Source organism: Protopterus annectens, chromosome 11.part0 (assembly GCF_019279795.1).
Source record: "Protopterus annectens isolate FY-2018-M chromosome 11.part0, PAN1.0, whole genome shotgun sequence".
NCBI lineage: Eukaryota > Metazoa > Chordata > Ceratodontiformes > Protopteridae > Protopterus > Protopterus annectens.
This window is the reverse complement of record NC_056745.1, coordinates 642,382,711-642,404,993: the sequence shown is the minus strand read 5'-3', so window position 1 is coordinate 642,404,993 and position 22,283 is coordinate 642,382,711. Positions and strand designations below refer to the sequence as shown.

The 22,283-nt window shown below is 39.2% G+C and overlaps 1 protein-coding gene across 1 annotated transcript in view; it reads right to left on the bottom strand.

Annotated features, from left to right (window-relative positions):
* Positions 1 to 22,283, bottom strand: part of FBLN1 (fibulin 1) — a gene marked incomplete in the record, with an annotated part of 2,573,942 nt that overhangs the window by 1,828,027 nt on the left and 723,632 nt on the right. Inside the window, 1 exon segment of the mRNA XM_044088093.1 lies at positions 14,675 to 14,812. Coding sequence (XP_043944028.1) covers positions 14,675 to 14,812 — 138 coding nt within the window.

The window sequence follows — 22,283 nt, the reverse complement described above, 5'->3', positions numbered from 1 at the left end:
TGCACAGCTAACATCTCTTTTTGATTGATGTGAAGATGCATTTGGTCTGCGGCCCACTTGCCCTGAATACATTGTCCTGCCATGTGTACTCCCCAGGCGTAATCTGAAGCATCTGTTGTTAGTGTCTGCCTGGCTGTGGGTAGAATGAAAGGCTGTCCCTTGTTGAGGTGACATGCCTGTGCCCACCAACGAAACTCCTGTTGTAGGCATGGAATTAGTGGTATTACTGCTTCCAAACTGTGACAGTGTTGAATCCAAACACTTTTTAGGTACCATTGTAATTTCCTCATATGCAGCCTGGCATATGGAATTAGTAGTATGCAGGATGCCATGAATCCCAAGGCCTGCAGAATTTTTCTTGCAGGGAGTTGGGTCTTTGTTGCCATCAATTGAAAATACTGAGTCAGTTGTCCTTGCTTGTCTGGCATGAGATAAGCCATCTGGGCTGTTGTATTTAAGCTGGCACCCAGGAATATTATCTCTTGTGAGGGCACTAGTTTTGACTTATTTTCGTTTACTGTGTACCCTAGGCAAATTAGTAACCTTTTTACAAACGCCAGATGCTTTAGAAGTATGTCCTTGCCCTCTGCTTGAGTAAGGCAGTCGTCCAAGTATGGATATATTTGAATTCCTTTTTGTCTGCAAAATGCAATTACTGGTGCCAGGCACTTTGTGAAGACCCTGGGCACAGTAGATAAGCCAAAGGGCAGTGCAGAGAACTGGTAATGCATTGAACCAGCTATGAATCTGAGGTATCTTCTGCAATTTTGTCTGATAGGGACATGCAGGTATGCCTCTTTGAGGTCCAAAGTAACAAGCCAAGCCTTCTTGCCCAGCATGGGTAGAAGCTGCTGTCGTGTCAACATTTTGAATTTCGGAACATCCAGGTAAGTATTGAGAGTAGAAAGGTCTAGTATGGGTCTCCAGGCTTTGTCCTTTCTGGGGACCAGGAAAAGTCTTGAGTAAAATCCTTGTCCTTGTTCCTGTTGTGGCACATTTTGTATAGCTCACATGTCCATGAGGGCTGTAATTTGTTTTTGTGCCTCTGCCCATTGATTTTGTGTCAGGTCTGGCATTCCTTTTAGCCTTGGTAGAGTGTGAAAGTGGAACCTGTAACCTTGAGACACAATATTCAGAACCCATTTGTCCTGGGTGATTATATGCCAATTTTGAGAAAAAAAGTGCTAGTTTTCCCCCTAAGGGAGCTGACAAAAGGTAAGTGCTTGGCATTTGAAGGGGGAAGTCATTGGGACTGTTTCCTATAAGGTTGTGACTTGTCTTCACCTCCTTTTGGGGTTGAAGCACCCCCACTGTCATGGTCTGTAAGAGCCTTGGGGCTGAGATCTGCCTCTTGGGTGTCTGTATCTGCCTCTTTGTGGTTTGTCTGACACTGGAAAGGACCAATTCTTTGAAGGCCAATTTCTGCTAAATCGAGGTGGCTGTACCTGTAAGAAATCCTTCACTGTTTGCATAGATTTTGCCTTAGCCTCCATTTTTTTAGTACCTCTTCTGCCTTAACACCAAATAAAATATCCTGCTGTAAAGGAGCATCCAATAATTTTGCCTTAACATGATGAGGTAAACGTTGTTCTTTTAACCAAGCATGCCTTCGAATCACAGATCCTGTAACTGCTGCTCTACAAGAAGCCTCTAATGAATCAAAACCACATTGCAGAGTATGTTTTCCCACATGTTCAGCTGCATGCAATAAATCCTGTATTTCCTTATAGTCAGGATGTTCTGAACTTGTAAGCATTTTGTGTTTTAACAGAAACATTAAATATTGTTGGTATTTAAGCATGTGAAACTGGCAATTTAAAGCTCTCACTGCTAAAGTTGCAGAAGTGTAAACTTTCTTCCCCCATCTGTCTAATGCTCTAGAATCCTTGTCAGAGGGAACTGGATTTTTAGCCGTGGAAGCCTTTACCCCTTTGGGACCCTGGGAAATAGATTCTGGGTCATCAACAGGGTTTTTATAAAGAAATTTGTGAGAGTCAGGGACGCTGTAGTACCTGTCTGGCTTGACTGGAGCAGGGGGCAAAGAATCAGGATTTAAACTGGATTCAGAGAACACATCATCCACAATATCTAACACTGGTAGAATAGCAAGGGGCCTGTGCTGAGGCAATAAAAGAAAATCTCTGAGCCTTTTCTTGGATTCTGAGTAATCCTGGCCCTCCCAATGGAAATGCTCCCTCATGGTATGTAAAGTTTCCCCAAAAGAGTAATTCTCAGGAGGAGAGGCTGAAGGAATTGATTCTTCAGCATCAGAGTCCTCATAGGGGGATAAAGAGTATCCCTGGTCTGAAGAGGAATCAGAAGAAATGGAAACCTGGTCAGAGGATTCATAATCTGTATCCTGCCTAGGCCTTTTATCAGGAGGGGGATGGGAACCCCTGATCAGAGTAATTAAGTCTTCGGCCATTTTGAGCATCTGTTTTTTAGGCATGGAGGTCTGTCCAAGTGAATGCTGTACTTGCTTCTTTGTCTTTAATGGAGTTTTAGACTTGGCTGTAGTTTTGTATGGTAAGCTGTGAAGGTCTGAAAACACCCTCAGAAGCCGATGCCTGCTCAGCGGCTCCGGACCCATCTGAAGGGTTAGTTTCCGTAGGCCCAACACCTTGAGTATCCAGAGGCCTAGACATCTCCACGTGGGAGTCGGAGGCGGCCTGTGGCTCTGAGGTAGCGGGTGTCAGGGGCTGCGAAAGCGCCTCACTGAGAACCGGTGACTGGCCTAGAGGAGGCCTCATCATCAGTTTTGGGCCTCGGATGCCTGTCCTTATCCTTGTCTTTGTGTTTTCTGTGTATTCCGGTCGTCGGTTGTTCCGATGGCATGGTATAATTAAACCTTCGGCCAAAGAAATGGCGAGCAAAATCAAACCGACGTTTAATAGTGCATTTGTTAAATCTAGCACAAAACCGACAACTAGTGACGTCGTGGTCTGGGCCTAGGCATGGAATACAGTAAGAATGGAAATCCTTATGAGGTATTTGCTTCCCACAAGAAATACAATTATTAATCTTTTACTGACATCGGTCTGAGGCAAGAAAAAGTTTCCCCAATGGGGTACTTAGATTTATTGAAGACTTTGGATCTGAAATTCAAATTGAAATCTCAGGAGTCAGCCGACTGGCACTTGCAAACTGCTTTTGCTTCGGGCACCGCGAGGCAAGAAATACTGAAGAAAATGGCGTCTGCTGCATCTTATATACCCCTGGCGCACTGACGGCGGCTCCGGACCCATCTGAAGGGTTAGTTTCCGTAGGCCCAACACCTTGAGTATCCAGAGGCCTAGACATCTCCACGTGGGAGTCGGAGGCGGCCTGTGGCTCTGAGGTAGCGGGTGTCAGGGGCTGCGAAAAAAAATGGCGTCTGCTGCATCTTATATACCCCTGGCGCACTGACGGCAGCTCCGGACAAATCTGAAGGGTTAGTTTCCGTAGGCCCAACACCTTGAGGCAAGAAATACTGAAGAAAATGGCGTCTGCTGCATCTTATATACCCCTGGCGCACTGACGTCAGGGAAGAAGCGACAGCAACTGATGCCGGACCAAGACTTTGGAACTCTGGCCGACTGCGGGACCACCTGATGGCAGGATAACCCAAGTGTAATGACTGCAGCAGTGAAACACGATAAACATCAGAAATAGTAAACTGGACTGCAGCAACCAGCTCGTACATTATTTCCCTTTCATCCAAGTCTAACACTAGAGGGGTACACAGAAGGTGACTATAATTTTTAGGGGGATGTATGAAGGCAGGCACTTTTCCAAGGTATGATTTATGTATACTTGCATGTATTTTCCTTCTCAGTTTAGAGGGAAGTACTGTTTTGTCAGCTTTGAGCATTAAGCATTAGACATGTTATTTTTTCACTTAAAGAAAAATCAGTGTGTTACCTATGATTTTTATTCTGGCCTTCATTGGCTCAAAAGAGCTTGAAATGTAGCTCTAAAATGTACCTTGAGTATCTAAATCTTTGTGACTATGGGGGGGATAGCTAATGGATCTCAGACCCCTGGCTTTATTCATTTACTTTTCGACAGTTATTATAGTACAGTCTTGGCCCAGTAGGATATCTTAAAGAATGCAAGAAAAAGCTGAAGTATAAGACAAAATGTGAAAATGTGAGAAAGAAGAAGCCTGTCTATGGTATGAAGAGACTTGGGTTGGGAAACTCAGGATGCACTGGGGAATGCTGACAGCAAAACTGTATGCATCAAGAAGTGTCCTTTGTTTAGGGGTGCATTTCTCTTGAGACTGACTGTGATGATCTCAATCAGACATCTGAGTTGTATATAGTCAATAAAGTGGCTTGAAATAGTGGGTACTGAGGCAGTCTATGGATGAAAGTGACTGACCCCAGCTTTTGTTTGATCATAGAATAAAAGTCATTGATCTGCCATAATATGGCTCTTCTTCATGTTAGCCCCACCAGTTCAGTTGCTTCCTGCAGCTGCCTTGCTTTGTAGTCACTACTAACTTCATATAACAAACGAGATGGTAACAGCAATGCCCAATGCAAAGTATTTCATTGTACTTAATGCTAATTGCAGATTTTAGCATGTTAAGCTAGATGAATCTAGTTGTAAACTGTGTACATTCAGTACATCTCTAGGCAAAAACAGATATCTGGGGTTTTCATTTGGAACCACATTGGCTTTAGAAGTCTTCCAGAGAGCTGTTGCTAATATCATAGAAGAGATGATGATATGATGACTTTACAAGTAAATGTCACATTTGTGCAACTTCAAGGAAGTACATGGGCAAAATCTTGTGTCACTTCAACAAGTAAAGCAATGAGAATGGCCTCAAATAGATTCTAATAAAGTGATAGCAAGCATTAATATGCAAAATCATATGATAAAGCAACTCTGATGTGGTGCCTATATATGATAAAATATCTATATAAGTTTATTCCAAACATATTAGATGAGACATTACCATTAAGAATGCTCTTAGAGAATCAAGTAAATGGTTTTGGTCAACGGAAAAGGCGAATTGCTTTGACATCTTGAAACATGCAGTAACTATAGCACCTAAACTCAAATGTTAAGATGTGATGCAATCTAGTATGTTAGAGATGTACAGAAACTAGAAAGGCCTTTCAAAAGTTGTAACACAGTAGGGAAGGCTAGCTGCGTATGAGTCAATGTCTTTGACAAGTTCTCAACAACACTATTCAGACTGGAAGATATACAAACTAGTTGTGACTGCTAAGAATCTCATTACTATATTTATGGCAAAAGAATAATTATGGAATCTGGGCATAAATCAATAGAAAGTATATTTAAAAAACACATCTACAAGGCTCCAGAGTATATTGTTATCATTAAAAAATACAGTGCAAGTTAAATAATGGCCTTTTAGGCCTATGCATAACAGATGTTAATCAGAACACACGTGAAGCACAGTCAGGAGGATTTCTTTCTAAAAAGAACAGAAGTACTATGGACTGTTTCTGAACTGCCTGCCTCTTATGAAATACTGCAAGAACTCCAAACTTGTATTCATGCTGTCACTAATATGTCATGATGGTCCAATACTGTCAACCACATTATCTATTAGAGCTTTCTTTTGATACAGAGATACACTGTCAGTGTTCCCAGTTTATTGTTTAAAGGACAGACCAATAATTCCTTCATAACAAAGTGAAAGCTATGCTTAGAAGGATCCATTAGTCATATCAAGCCATGAGCAATTACAAAGAAAGAGCTTGTGATATTCTCTATAGGCCTGGAAAGACAAATAAAGCAGAGCAGATGGCCAGAAACTATACTTGTAATCTGTATACAAATCAAAATAAAAAAGAGGAATTCAGCCTTCATAAAATTCCTTTCTGCCATCAGTGAAGGTTGGTGGAGTCTTGTTTCATCACAAAACTTGCATTTTATTCTGTGTATATTATTATTCTAAGCTTACTGGTGTGCAGTTCAAAGATAAAACAAATCAAGCTTTGTTAACTGTCTCCGAGTCTATTTTTGCAAGAAAATAATACTAGAAGAGGGACATTAGGCTAATGTTTTAGTCAGGAGCTTCACATTTGAAAAAAAATCTGAGTTTAAAAACATGAAATCAAGTCAAGGATACCCTCAATGCAGAGGAGAGGTTGAATGTATGGTAGAAACTAAGTATCTTACAATGAAATGTGAACATTTCAGCACTAGTGACTGTAACTTATCCATTATGGAATCCACATACTCCATTACAATCAGAAGGACAAGCCCTCGGCATCTAATGGAGAGGCATCTAAGATCAAAATTATAACCTTTTTCACACTATTATAACCAGAAAGCAAGCAGTCTGCTATTCAACTTTTACAGGAAAGAGGAAGGAAGCAGAATCATTGCTTGATAAAAATAAAAAAATGCCTTTGTTTAAAGAGGGAAGAGTAGTTATAAAAGTGCCAAATACTAACCATTCTTAATCCTGTAAGGGCATTTCTCACATTTGTACTTGACACACAACTAGAGAGATTGGGTCTATATTAGAAGATCGAATGTTTAGGTAATCGAACACCTAAACATCGATCTTCTAATATTGAATTTGAAAACAGCGAACGTCCCAGGGAAACGCATCCTTTGGCCATTAAAACAAAACAAAACTTTACATCCAAAGTAAGTAAGGCACTTCAGCACCACACCCCCTGATGTGGGGGGCTGTGCCCCACATCCCCCCTAACTAAATATATTAACTCTGAGATCACTCTATAGGAAATGGCAAAATCTGGCGAACAGCCAAGGGAAATCTTTCCCTGCGTTAAATTGGCCGTTCACTGTTTTTTGTTTTTGATATTAGAAGATCGATGTTTAGGTGTTCGATCACCTAAACATTCGATCTTCTAATATAGACCCCAGAGAGTGTACTGCCTGATTTAGTGGCACAAGTGTGTATAGAATTTCTGATGTGTAAATAATGTACGTTTTCATTATGATGGCTTTGTATATCTCACTGAATCATTGTATCTACTACTCTATATGTTTGTAATATTTGTGGAGCTTTTCTCCCTGGGCCTCCGCTGAAAAAGGCTGTGGCTCAGTCAGACTAACCTGGTCAACAAATGTCAAATAATAAATAATAAATTATATCAGGAGCTTAGGATAAATAAAGAATGGAAGATACTGTACTCCTAAAAGCAAACTTTCCAATATCTTAATGGATATGAGGTCAGGATAATTGGATCCTCAAAGAAAGAGGAGACTACCCATACAGGTTACCTGATTCAGTACTACTGAATGCTGTGTAGAGAAGTGATTTAAAATAATAATGATACTCTCTCAGTGCAGAGTGAAATCATTGTAGTTGGTATAACAATTTATTGAATAAATCTGCGTTTAGAGGAGTGCCAGTTCCTTCTGAGTCTAACATAAATAAAATTCAGGCAAATGGTCACAGCATTTTAATATATTTACCCACTGTCTGAAATCAGTACCACCTGCAGATAAACTGGCTGCTAAATCTAAAGGCATTGTTATTATCGTGAGTGATAGCTATAAATATTCACATTTTGGCAGGCCAGTTAGAAAACTGATTAGATATTTATACTGTACATAGTCAAGAATATGCTAAGGTATATGAGTTTAATTTACAGTGAATTGTATTTCACATTACATACACAAGCAATGGCAGGTTAGTGTACTATATATAATGAATGGAATTCAATTGTTATTTTTAAAGTAAGGAAGATGTCACATATGGCAGTATGTGAAGCTATATCAACTGCATTATGCCATTAAAAAAATAATATTGCAGCTGCTTTGTGTTGTGTGGCACTGCTTGTCTGCAGTCTGTAGTAAAATATGATGGTGTCAACATCTATCATGTGAGGAAATGCTTTCTCCAAAATGTTTTACACAGCTTTACTGTTTTTAAGTTACATATGCAACATAATGTCAGAAGACATTGAATGATGTAGCACTGGGGAACATCTTCTTCTGCTTGAAAAGCTGAGTCTAGTGGGGTTACCTGGTCACAAATAATTAAGGAAAAATAAAAACAAAAGTGACATAGTGCTCATAGGTGGAGACAATACAGTACTCCTTTAGACAAAATAAATTAAATAATTAATTAATTAAAAATAAATAATTTTCGTAGAATTTGTGTTCTGCAGATGGACTCGTAATTCTTTCTGAAAATACCTTGGACTTCAGAGCAAGACAGTGAAATAACATAGATTACAAATAAAATGGTTACATTTTAAAATCATTAATATTTGAAAAAAAGATTCCTACTTGGGTAATTACCTGCTCCAGAAGTGACACTGGAAGGACAGATAGGCAAAAGGATTCAAATCCAATAATTTCTTGCACCAAAAACAAACTTCAAAGGATACATCTGGTCAGTACCCTAGTGAGGGTATCTGAAAACTTTGTAAGTTAGACCAGAAGGTGGGCATTTGTCTGTGACTAATTCCCCTGGAAATATATTTATAGTAGTGACTTTTCCCCACAGTTCTCTAAGCTACAACAAAGATTCACAGCTCTTAAACGTCACCTAATATTACTCTTTAATTTGTCCACACATGGCATAATCCATCCCCCTTCCCTGCATTACTGATCCACTTTCAGCTCTGTCACTCTACTTGTTTTCTCTATGAAGAGAAGTCTAGGCCACATCCAGTCTCTCTTCTCTTACAGCTATCAACCTAATCAAATTTCTTCAGATTTCACTTCAGTTTTCTTTACTCAAACATAAGTATTAGGCAGATGATGGTACCTACCTTTGATTTGTAAATAGTTTCAACAAAGCCATGACATGAGATTAGAATGTGCAGTACACAAGAAGTGATGATATTTGGATAGCTAAGATTTTGAGTGGGTAGAAGGGATTCAGTCATACCTCGCAACCTCTTAGAACAAGAAATCTGGACAAAGGCACAAATAATGGGGAGGGGGGTCAAAGGCCCAAAAATAGAGACACTTTTTAAATATTGCTCCAACAAACTTAGAAAGTTGATAGAATAACAAACAGGTTGTGTATTAGCAATAATTTTCTAAAGGATATGAAGTCTGAAAATCAAATTTGTGCCATTATTTTCTGACTTCAGTAATCAATGATTTGCCAGAAAACCACTGTTTTATGAGAAACAGACCAAAATGTGAGGAAAAAATATGGACATTCTGTGAAAATCTGGACAGTTGAGAGTATGGATTCAGTAAACAGGCAAAGCAATAAAACATGTTCTTTTCATCCAGCACACAAAACCTTCAGACAGCAGGCTCACCCCACAATTTTTCGTATAAAACACTACAGCTTCTGAGTTATGCAAAATTTTAGGTACAGGTTGCTGACCCATTTTTGATACCTACCATAGTGTAAGAATACCCAAAGACATGTTCATTTTTATTGGCATCTGTTGCACACAAAGGAAAAGTAAAAACAACTTTCTAAATTACAAGCAAATATAAATGTGAATGGTACCTTTTGTAAAAGGTAAGGATCTTTAAACAGATCCACAATACCAGTCAAAAGGAGCAATTTTAAAGTAATATAAAACATTACTTTTAACAAACATAAATTTCCAGTTTTTCAAAGCCATCAGCATAACTCACAAATTATTGACTGACAACTAACAGTGTTATTTACAATTTTACCAAAAGAAATAATACACTGGAGTATAGCAACAGCTCATTTACATCTGTCAGTCATGCATGAGCCTCTTTGTCAGCCTTCATTCTACTTGTAAATTGAGAAACATACTCCAGGGTACAATGTGTCCCTGTCTGTGAAATAATGGTAGTGACAAAAGGATGAATAATGAAGGGTCACATCTTCTTTAGTCAAGATGCAAAATACGGCACTAAGAGTGCAGCTTAAAATTTAGAAGAAAAGTTAAAAAAATATTCATTGCAGGTTGTGTCCTCTGCCAAACACTCTGCATAAACTATAAATATGCAAACTCTGAGGTCATATGCAAACTCTAAGGTCATTCAATCTAAGGAAAAGTAAAAAAAAAAACCTCACTGTCAAAACTTACATGTCAAGTTTGCATTCATGACACTGAAATACAACACAATATATCATATTGTTTCCATGAAAGAGTCTTAGACCTTTATAAGGCTGGACAGTCATTTAGAAATTCCCTTAGCTTGCTCCGGAGAACCCTTTCCATTCCATTCTTTGTGGTTGAAATGTGATTGACAAGCCTGTAACTGTCCAAATCCTCTACAGTGACACATGAGAAGAACTACTGCCCCTAGTCTACAACTCCAAGGTAATGTTTCAGTTTCTGAGTTCAGTTCATAAATCACCCAGAGGTATTGCCATTTGTTGGTATACAGGCAGACAGATCATCACAAATATTTTCGACTTCACCCCGCCTGGTTATATCATCTCCATAACATTTGTTTTTATTCATAAGCAATGTGTCTCCCACTGCTGATAGAATCTAAAGTTTTCTGTGAATACTGAAGTGATGAATTAATTTAGTAATTTTGCCTGATCACTGGTATACTAGCAGCCCATTTCCATTAATATGGCACTCTGCCTATGTTTCCCTTTGTATTTGAAGATGTTCCTTTGCCCATCCTTAAGCTTTTTGTCATGGTATCACAGAATATGCAAGACACCTGAGCCATGCAGCTACTGATACTTTGCCAGTACTCACCCTTAGACCTAACCTCCTTTTTTGAGTGACAGGCCATTTATACTGGGGGTGGCTTTATGAATTCTTATTCAATTAGCTAATTCCTCTTTGAAGGGAGATAGTGTGTCACTTTGTTTGATCTGGAAAAGAAGGGATAGTCACTTTCTGACAAATTTCTCTCTCCGCTGTGATTTGTTTACTTACTGAAGCAGGTCCAGATCTCTAGTTCTAGTGTTTACTGGACCATTTGATTTGCAGAGAAATAAGAGGTCATTTGCTGCTCAATTTCTAACAGTCCAGAAGGCAAGGCACCAATCACCCCTTAGAAATCTGTAGGATACTGAATACCAGAACAGTGCCTCCAGCCTCTCTTTGGTGGCTCAGGTTCTTTAGGCCCATGATCTTAGAAGACATTGAATACCAGGACAATGCCTCCAGGCTCTCTGTGTTACCTCAGGTTCTTTAGGCCCATGATCTTAGAAATGTATGGGACACTGAATACCAGGGCAGTGCCTCCAGCCTCTGTTTGGTGGCTCTGTTTTTTTAGGCCTATGATCTTTTTTGTCAGAAACCTCTGGGGTCTCTTCAACTGCTTGCTATGTTTAGTAAGATACATCCCAAAGGAGGCATTGTATTCAACAATGAGCCTAATCAGAAAAGAGTACAGAGAGTTAAGGAATTCTTTGGATATAGAGAAAATACCCTTTACAATCAGCTCTGCTAGATAGAATGATTTCCTGACCAGTGCTAAAACATGATGGTCAAAAGAGAAGAAGTTGTCTACCCATGGTCCATCATCTCTTGCAAAAGTAGGGATTTTCTCTACTATAAGCTGGGTAGAGAGGAACCACAGGTTCAGACATTTGGTGTATGTGCTTGGCTGAGGAGCCAGTGGTGCAAAGCTACCATATATGGGATTATGACTGAACACCTCTAAATCAGAATCCCGCCTAAACGTAATGATAAATGTAGGTAAGGGAAGTCAGCAAGCCAAATCCGTAACTTTGGCATAAGGATTGACTCTAAGGGATGGGTCAGTCGGGCTCGGGCATGAAATGGGGCTGAGCACACGCCATGGCTGGATGAGGGGCTGCCCCCTTGCCATGCTCCCCCTCCCAGGGGGACCATAGGGACTCTGGATGCACACCCAGCCCTTCCTGTGGATCACCCTGGCTGTGGTGGGTGCCAGTCTCGACTGGCATTCTGCATTGTCTGGCAGCTAGCAGGTGACATAGAACTCATGCTGACTGGGGGAATCTGACTGTTTAATTAAAACAAAGCATCGTGAAAGCCCGAGACGGGTTTTGACTCAATGTGACTTCTGCCCAGTGCTCTGAATGTCATAGTGAAGAAATTCAATGAAGCGCAGGTAAACGGCGGGAGTAGCTATGACTCTCTTAAGGTAGCCAAACGCCTCGTTATCCAATTAGTGACATGCATGAATGGATGAACAAGATTCACACTGTCCCTACCTACTATCAGGCAAAACCAACAGCCAAGGGAATGGGCTTGGCAGAATCAGCAGGGAAAGAAGACCCTGTTGAGCTTGACTATAGTCTGAGATCCAGAAGCCTAGAGGGGATAAGTGCAGACCAACCCTGGCAAAGCAGTGTGGTCTGTCAACCATGTCCTCCCAGATCATCAAATATATCTCTTTCTAGAGTTTTAGGGTTTTGCATGCCAGGCCATTTACATCCACATGGAACACCATATTATAGTCGTACTTCTCATCTTGAGAGTCTTGAGGGCCCTTGAGATGTTGGAGATCTTGGCACCTGAAACACAATTCCCCGTCACCCTATTTTTGTCTTGTCTTGTTAAAGTAAGGTCTGTGTGTCTTACTATGTAGTCACTGATCACCAGTATATTACCAAAACTTTGTTATTTTATTTACATCCAACTCCCCAATTACTTAGCAGAGAAGTCTGTTTTCAATGTATAACTGTTTTGTTTAGCAACTGGCCATCATCACTGTTTGTGCTATGAAGTTTGAAAGCAATGTTAGTAGCACAACAGGTAGCATACTTGCTTTTGATTTAGAGGGATGTGGGTTCTAATCCCAGATCATGCAGATGGATGCTGATATTGCAATGCCCTTTAAGAGTGGATGGGGGTACTGCACTCCTGAGTGTGTTCTCCTTTGGATGAAAATGCCTAGTAACTATGAATCTGTTGTCTGTTTGACAGTCATTCCTTATTGCAATATTTACCAGCTTACCATTTTTTTAAATGTAACCAGGGCAATTAATTCTTCAAGGGCAGCTGGCACCGAGTTTGTACATGAAACGCTGAAATGTAATGTTTGCAAGCAGTAACCTCTTCATTAGTTACAGATCTCTTTAATGTGGAATTATTCAGATGATTTTTAGTTCTGCAGATTGCGTATATTGACTAATATTGGTGGGTTGTAGTTATAAAAGTCTGAGTGGCCTTTTGTTGTTGAAATGTTTTGCAATGGGTAGTTTTGTCATTGTTTCATACATTTTGTTTCATTGCTCACTGGAAAAATGTTCAAAATTACAAATTTAAAACACACTCTAACAAGTGGCATTGTAATATGCAAGGAATATAATTTAATACAATCAGGAGCATCAAAGATGACGTGAATGTATTCCACAACCACCAAACCGCAAAAATAAAGAAAAAACCAACAGGGTACAAAACCGAAAATTTTATTACACATTAGCGCCTCAGCCAAAATAGCCTTCAAAAAGTAACATTTCTTGTCCATAATTCCCCTATATATACACACCTTTCATAATCAATAAAAACAACAAAACAATTAAAATAATTCATCAAAATAGCTGACTAAAGCAGATATTTCCAATTCATTTCATGATTCAACCCCCCTGGTAAAAGTGTATTGTATTTCAAAATAAGCACTGCCTCTTTGTATAATAATGTATTTTTTAACAAGGCAACATTCCCAGTTCTAACAAACACTTTTTCTAAAATTGTAGCCTGTAATAAGGAAAAATCACTGTTATGTTTTTCCATAAAATGCATAGCTATAGAGCTTTCTATTTTCTGTTTTTTGATATCCCTGATGTACTCCTGCAACCTGACTTTAAATGTATGTGATGTGAACGTATGCATGGTTCTACAAATGTATGCAAGGGGCCTTTGGTTTGAAAACAGCCCAAAGGTAAACTTAATCTGTCACTAGCCAGATGCATTTTCCTTGAATGTTAGTTTCAAAACTGTTTCAACGAATGTGAGTTTCAAGGGCAGAGAAGCTTACTGTTCATGCTAAATCTATTTTCATTTTGAGATTGTATAGCAAATGACTATCAGTGTTTATGCTATAAATTTTGAAATAAACGTTTGAAATACCTGTAATCATTGCAAAAGTACAAAAGAAAATAGTATCACACCGACAGGTTTGAACAGTGTTATGGTAACTGGGGAGAAACAGCCACTAATTGGAGACTGCAATGCTTGGAGGATGCTGCTGCTGGAGGAGTCTGATCAATTACCCTCCCTAGCTCTCATTTGATCATGATCCAGCTCCACTTCAGCTCTTTTTGAATGCCAGCACTCAGCTGATGCCCAAAGCTCATCACCTTTTTCTTCCAAGCCCACCTCCATCATTCTTCATCCCGAACACCTCTTTGCTAAAGTCTGGTCACTTCTTGAGTTTCTAGGAATTATGTTCCTTTACTTACCCCAGGTGCTGGCTCTTCTCAATATATTGCTAGAAGATTAAGGTCTCCTATGACCACAGTCCTCTTAATGTGCACCAATCTGCTTACCCTATTCTTTCATCATTTTTTTCCTGTATCTGGAGGTCAGTTTGTTACAATCACCCACTCAGGTGCTTCTCCATTAAAGCCTCATTGTCAGCATAGCACTCTATCTTATTTGCATTCTTCACCCATCCTCATCATCACCCACATTCCAAATGCAGTTCCCCAATTTTAACACAACTCAAATGTTTTCTGGAAGCATACTGATGTGCTAGCTTATTGTGATTTTAAGAGACAGAAGTAAAGCTTTGAAGGGATTGTAGCAAAGCTAAAGACAACGTATTTTTCAAAAATAAGTTAAAATACTGAGCTATTCTTCCATTAGAGCTGTATTTCACTTACCAACACAACGAGTTCCTTCTGCATTGACTTGATAACCCTGACTACAGGACATCACATTTCGTTGACAGGTGTAGGATCCTGGTGTGTTCATACAACCCTGGCCAACTGGACATGGATTACCAAGGCACTCGTTGATATCTAAAAACAATAAAAAATAATCAGATATTCACATTATACACATTAGAATTAAATGTTTAAGTCTTAATTACAAAAATTCCCGACCATCATACATCAAACATTTCCATGTGCTTATTGGTTGTCACAACTTGTCTGCCTATCTGTGATTTACTGTCATTCACTTCAGGACTAGACATATGCTTTATGTCCACTGTTAGCTGGGATAGGTTTCAACTCAGCACAGCCCTGAATCAGATAAAGAGAATGCCAAAAACAAGTAAAAGTGTGAATAAATATCTGTCATTTTGTGTCTCTCAATTTCTTTTTATCTATTATAAACACAAACTACAGACAAGCTATATTTACACTTCTACTTTCATTTACAGGTAATGAAACTTGTGGATCAATAAATCAAAAAAGAGCAAATTAAATATCCCAGTAAGAAATCCCAATTGGCCATTTTGACTACTGAATTTAATGCCCAGAGATGTATTCATATGAATTTGAAAAGTTCCATATTTTGCAACATACACTTAAGAACCTCACCACACAAACAGAAGGATTTAGGGCTAGAAGGTGCACCATGTACCTGACTGTTCAAATACAGTTAACTAAAATATCTACTAAGAAATGTTCAAGGGTAGGTCTTCTGGTTCTGGGTCTCATGTAGTGAGGAATTTTTCTCATGAGCTCCATGTAAATACAATCAATTTCATAGTTCACAAATTATATACAACTGGATGTGGTAACTTCTGTAAGGACACTTCCAATCATGACTGCCACACAGAAAGCTCATAGGAAAAGCAACAATCATCCTGGATATGTCTTGGTCACATTTGTTGATGTGAATAACCATGGCTGAAATGGCAGATGGCATCCCTTCTTAAAATGGTAAAGATGTTGTGTATGGGATCTTCACTTTTATTTTGCAAGCAATCCTCTACTTCAACAAAAATGTTGCCTGAGACAATGGCACTTACCTCATCTATAAACAAGCTGCATCTTTCTATGGATGCTTTCTAGGAGTCTCTTTGAGTGCAAGTTCAAGAAATTAAAGTAACAGTAGCCACTACAACTAAAAACACTAGACTACTTGAGAATACAATGCAGGACCATGCTAGTAGTCTAGAGGAAATTTCTTTTTTTACTTTATTTTACTCAAACCCTGCATGACTGTTTAGTGGAACAAAATAACAGAAATCAGAGAAATAGCATAAGGATTTTTAGGTTTGCAGGAAGGAGTAGAGCAAAAGGCTATGCTATGAGTCTTACAATCTTGGCTACCACCTACCTGGGTTTGGATCACACTAATAAACTAATGGTGTTGAGGGCACATCACTCCTTAACCCCTGCACCTTCCCCCACCACCCCACCCTGGCCAGTGATGGTGCATTTCCTATCTTACCAGTAGAAGGAAAAGGTGTTACAGGTTGACTAGGCTAAGAAGGACATTCTCTACATAGGGTATAAAATTAGCTAAAAGAAGGTTTTGGCTCTCACTGCATAAGTATTTAGTAGAAAAGGAGATTAAAGCATCCATTTTACCCAGCCAAACTAAGGATAATGTTGCCAGATGAACCCCATACCTTTTTAGAGGAGGCAGTAGACTACTTAAAGGAGAAAACAGCCTTTCCTTCCCAGACAGTATGGATTGGTCAAACACTTTAGTGCCTCAGTGGGGCAATCTACTGCTTCTTCAGATCCTAAGAGATCTCAGCATGTTACCTTCCAGAAGGAATCTGCTTCCCCTGATGGATTGCCAATATGAGAAGTTTTGTTTCAGCTTTGCATCTGTATTTCTTAATCAGTGTGGGTGGATCTTTGTATTTCATCTGAACACCCAAGGAATGGCTATTCTTCCTCCCTGACTATCTAGTTTGTTACCAGTGGGCTATTTACATATATGCAACTAGACTGAATGCATTCAAGTTTACTTTTATCTTGACTACTATAGTAGCTGTTCAGGAGGCCTGCTTGACATCTGAACCGAGTGAGCGGACTGCTTCACCTTTGGGATGGAGGACATCACAGGGAAACTGTTAATATGTTATAGCTTCTTTTATGTTTTCCGTAGTGTCCTCCAACTGCAAGTTCTCAACTGTATGTCAAGGAAATGTTACCTTTATTTGTGTATTTCATGTATATTTGCCTTGTTCTAAGCAACATATTATATCCTATATATGTATTTTTAACTGCGGCTGGGTCAGAACATCAAGCCTCTTGACAGGAAGTGCTGTATCCAAATCTACTTTCTTGGATGAAGTTACTTAGTATCAACATGAATAGTATTCATTCATCCATCAAGAATTCTCATCTGAGGGCATGGGTCAGCAAAATCTCCCCTGATTTCTTATTATTACAAGAGACACATATTTCTAATGCTGAGCATACAAAGCTGCTTCACTGGCATTATTGCACCCTGGTTTCTTCTGCACATTCCTCAGCCATTGCAAAGGAGTAACTATTTTGGTTAGAAGACGGCGCAGTGGTGCAGCAGTAGCATTGTTGCCTCACAGCAAGAGGTTCTCCGGTTCGATTCCCGGCTGGGGTGCCTTCTGTGTAGAGTCTGTATGTCCTCCCTGCATTCGTGTGGGTTTTCTCCAGGTGCTCCGGTTTCCTCCCACATTACAAAGACATGCATTTGGAGCCTTTCTCCCCGGGCCTCCGCTAAAAATTGGCTTTGTTCCAAGTCAGACTTTCCCGGTTGATAAATAAAGAAATATTTTTAATTTTAAGATTTGAGACACCATTTATTTAAAAGGGGGGGTGTCAGAATTAAGAAGGAAAATAGTTACTTTGGTATCCATACATCTCCATCCAACTGCTGGCATGAGAAGGTTTGCTCATATTTTTTTATAATAGTAATGGATCTCTCTCTCTCTCTCTCTCTCTCTCACTTGCTGTGGATTTTAGCTGCTTATTCAATCCCAATTATACCACAGCTCAAACACCTTTCCTTTTCACAACAGAGGCAAAATATCTTATGGCATGGTTAACAGTATGTCTCTTATAGATCTTGCTATTTATTTAGGACCTCCTATGTTAATTATATGCATCATTCAACAACATCTAATACAGCCACTAGAAAAAATGTAGCTTGCAGACTTTTGTCTTCTTTCTTCAGTCTCTAAGTGGCACTCTGTCCCTGTTCAGATCGTGATGCCTCCAGTGCATTCTTCTCCCAGTGTTCACCCCAACCCTCAAGGATTTAGAGACGGTATTCTTAAGTGGCACTCTGTCCCTGTTCAGATCGTGATGCCTCCAGTGCATTCTCCCAGTGTTCACCCCTACCCTCAAGGATTTAGAGACGGTATTCTTAAGTGGCACTCTGTCCCTGTTCAGATCGTGATGCCTCCAGTGCATTCTCCCAGTGTTCACCCCTACCCTCAAGGATTTAGAGACGGTATTCTTACTATAGTAGACACCCTGCTTTCAGATCATTGATGCCTCCAGTGCATTCTCCCAGTGTTCACCCCTACCCTCAAGGATTTAGAGACGGTATTCTTACTATAGTAGACACCCTGCTTTCACTAACCTTGTAGCTGAGGTAACCCAGGAACTTAATGCAGCTCATGCCCTAGAAGACTTCTCCCCGCATGTGTTGTGGGATACCTATAAATGCCTTTTTCACACCAAGCCATGTGCTAAGCCGCCAAGACATCAGGACACTGGAGACAATGGCAGTTGGATTTAAAGTCTGTAAAGGAACTAAACTCCAGCCTTATGCAACAGCAAGCCTCCTCCAAAAGGAATAGACTGCACCTCCAATACTGTAAGATTTCCCAGACAGTTCAATCTAGAATTGTGGGGAAATGCAGGAGAAATCTTAAACAGCATACTTAGTTAGTGATGTGCTCACAATCAAGTGGAAGGAATATCTCTGTCTTCAATTTAAAATGTGTTTCCAAAAAGCATATTTCAGCCACAACAATATTACGGACCTTCAAATTCTCCATACTAAACTAGTAACATTTTTCCACATCTAAGGTTTGAACCCCAGCTCAGGAGCAAACCCTTACAGTTCCTATAAGTAAATCATAAATGGTCTTGATCATTAAACTCCTAAAAACAAATAAATCCCCAAGCAGTGATCGTATACCCACTTCTACTTTGTTTTATTGACATTTCAAAACTTCAAAACCGATATGGCCGAGACCATATGATTGAAGTTTTGAAACTTCAAACACTTTGAATTCAAAATCGCCATATAGCTCTGAAATGGAAATTTACCATTTTCCTCGCTGTAGTGTGATCTCAGAGATGGTATATTTAATCAGCAAGAGTTGCAGGGGCCAGAGGGGGGCATGCCCCACCTGCAAAAATGTAAAGGTAACCTATTTTGTGTACTTTTAGTGTTGTTATTGCAGTTTTAAAGTTTCAAAACTTCAATCATATGGTGTCGGCCATATGCATTTCAAAGTTTTGGTAAAACAAAGTAGACCCATATATATCTATATCTATATATATATATATATATATATATATATATATATATATATATATATATATATATATACACACACACATAGATATACATGTCACAGGCCCTACATATAAAAATTCACGACCATACTTTGCAGAAATGGGACATGGCTATCACAAGATTTCTCTGGTTTCTATCCTAATCTACAGTTCCACTAGGAGCCTACTACACTTCTTAATCTTTATTTTATTTTTTATTTTACATTTGTTGACCGGGATAGTCCGACTGGATACATATCCATTTTCAGCAGAGGCCCGGGGAGAAAAGCTCCAAACATACAAACAAAAACATGAATACATATTAAGGGTTTTACAACTGGATTATAATTTCTAGCATAAGAATTACCTATCAAGTCACTACCTTGTGGCTTTTTTGCAGTTTTTATTATCCCAGCAAGTCGTCTCCAGGTTCCAGTATGTAGCTAGCAAGACATCTCCCTATATGCTATGAAAAGAAATGTAAAACATAGTGTCAATCATTAAAGACTGCTACCTGGCTGTTTTCTAACAGAGGCACTAGCATGGCTGTCTCTGTTAGAAAATAGCTGGGTAGCAGTCCTTAGGGATCATCGCTATGTTCTACATGTCTTTTCATAGCATACAGCTGCAGCAACTGTGCTTTTCAGCAGTATTGCTCTATGGTGATTTGCTGTTGGAGCATTTGGTTTTGGAGATGTAGCTCGCAGCAAAATGTTTCATGAGCTACACAACAGAACCCGTCATCCCCATTGTTCCAATTTATGGCAACTTCTCTTTATCCACAGTCATACCCACTGTAACTCCCTCATTAAGCCCACAACAAGTATGAGAAGCAGCTTTTGATTTCACAACATAGCACGAGGACAGTACTCCAATTCTTGTTCCATAACTCAGTCATAATATGTCAACATCACCTATAAGATGACAATTAAAATAATCTAAATTCTGGATCTTTCCAGACAGCACTCAACCTTATTCCTTGAAAGAGACTTCGTCATTTCTATGGAAATGTTAGTGGGAAAGGTACCTTGTACTAATCTTTGTTATATTTTGGGTCTGTATTAGTCACTTGAAGACCTCATAGAAAAATTTTAAATTTTCCCTGGGCACTACCTCTATGCATATCAACTTCACTCTCTGACTGAAGCCACAACTCATCTTCAGCAAATTGATACCATGTTAACCTCCCCTTTTGTACAGCTTCTGGCTGTGGATATTTCCTGTGGATATTTCCTGAAGATAGAGGAAGTAGGGAGCCATGTCTGTCCTACATGATACATGTAATGATTCAGGTGGTTTCAGAGGTGGCAGCTTTGATGTAGAGGATGAGAAGGTGTTAAAGATATTATAGTGTTCTAGTCGGTATACTTCCCCTCTCTCAGTAGAGAACATTTGCTTGGTAGTACCTTCACAAGATGTTTATAAATTATGATCATATGGTCATTAATACTTGAAGTACCAGTTTACTTTGTTGGCGCTGCATGCAGCCTCAATCTACTTCCACTTGGAATTATATATTTTAGTTGTGTCCTTATCCTACTAAACCTGAGCACACATCCTACTACACCTGAGCACACACATTATCTGGTAGTACATGAGATCAGTCCAATTTGGTTGACCCACAAGCACAATTATTTACTTGATTTCTGGACAGGAAAAAATATTACTAGACATTGGGGTTCTATAGTAACCCCAGAAATTGTGGAAAGCTGGAAGCAGTAAGCAATATCTATACAGCTGAAAATTCATTAGCAGTAAGTAGAAATGAAGTCCATTTGTGTGGAACTGGGATCCTACCTGGAGCATCTTCCCCTTGAGTAATGATTCGGGGATAAATTATGAATGTCACAGGTTGTTCTTAGATAGTGTAAAAGATGGATCATGTGTGATATATTTATTATTTATTATAGTATTATTTATCAGTTTGTGACCCATTCACACTTTATAAATGATGATGGTAGAAGCAGATTATCATATGTTATTGTGTAATTAATACCGTCCCTGTCTGTTTGAGCAGATACATATGCAAACAAGTAGCATTGTCTTAAAATCTTGGGGTTGCTTAAACATATGTGCAAAATGATATGAGCCTGTTCTTTTAGTTTTGTATTTCGTTTGCATTTTGGTTCTCTGTTGGTTTAGCCTTTATAATTCATAGTTGCACTTTGTGTAGTTTGACTAACACTTGTCAGATATTGCTTAAAATGTTCTTTTATGAATTTGAGGATGACGTATTCATAGTCATCTTCTACAAGCTATAGATATGCTCTTATCTTATTTGAATTTGCATTTTCAATTTGATGGGGGCATTTCAATACATTTGGAAAATAGAGATTTATTTTATGTATTTATTTAACATCTGTTTACTTGGAAAGTCCAACTGGGACAGAGCCCATTTTCAGTGAAGGCCCAGGGAGAAATGCCCCACATGCATTTGTTTGGAATGTAGGAGGAAACTGGAGCACCTGGAGGAAACCCACGTGAATGCAAGGAGGACATGCAGACTCCTCACAGAAGGCACTCCAGCTGAGAATCAAACTGGAGAACCTCTTTTTGTGAGGTGACAATAACCACTGCACCACTGTGAAAGAAGTTGGAGATATTTGTCTGCAATGACTATATCGTGATGATGGTGTCAATTACAAAAAAAGAAATGTCCAAGGATGTTACGGATATTTCATCTTATATGTATTCCCTCAGGTATTTCAGTGTATCAGACTGCAAAGTTGCTTTATATTTGTCTTTATATTTGTCTTCTGCATGGGGTGGGTACATGAATTTTCTTTAATGGCAGGAATGCATTACATTTCGCTAACATATTTGAAATAAATTGGCATGACAAAGGAATAACAATCTTATATAGTTGTCTATAACAATGATACATCCTGTCTCACAGTGATCATTTACCAACACCCATACTCCTTTTCATGACCATGACAAGAGGAACCAGACAATTCATCACCGATCGCTGTCTCAGTTCTTAAAGAATGAATGGCACTTTTAATTGCAGTGTGTACCAGAGAACTCAGCA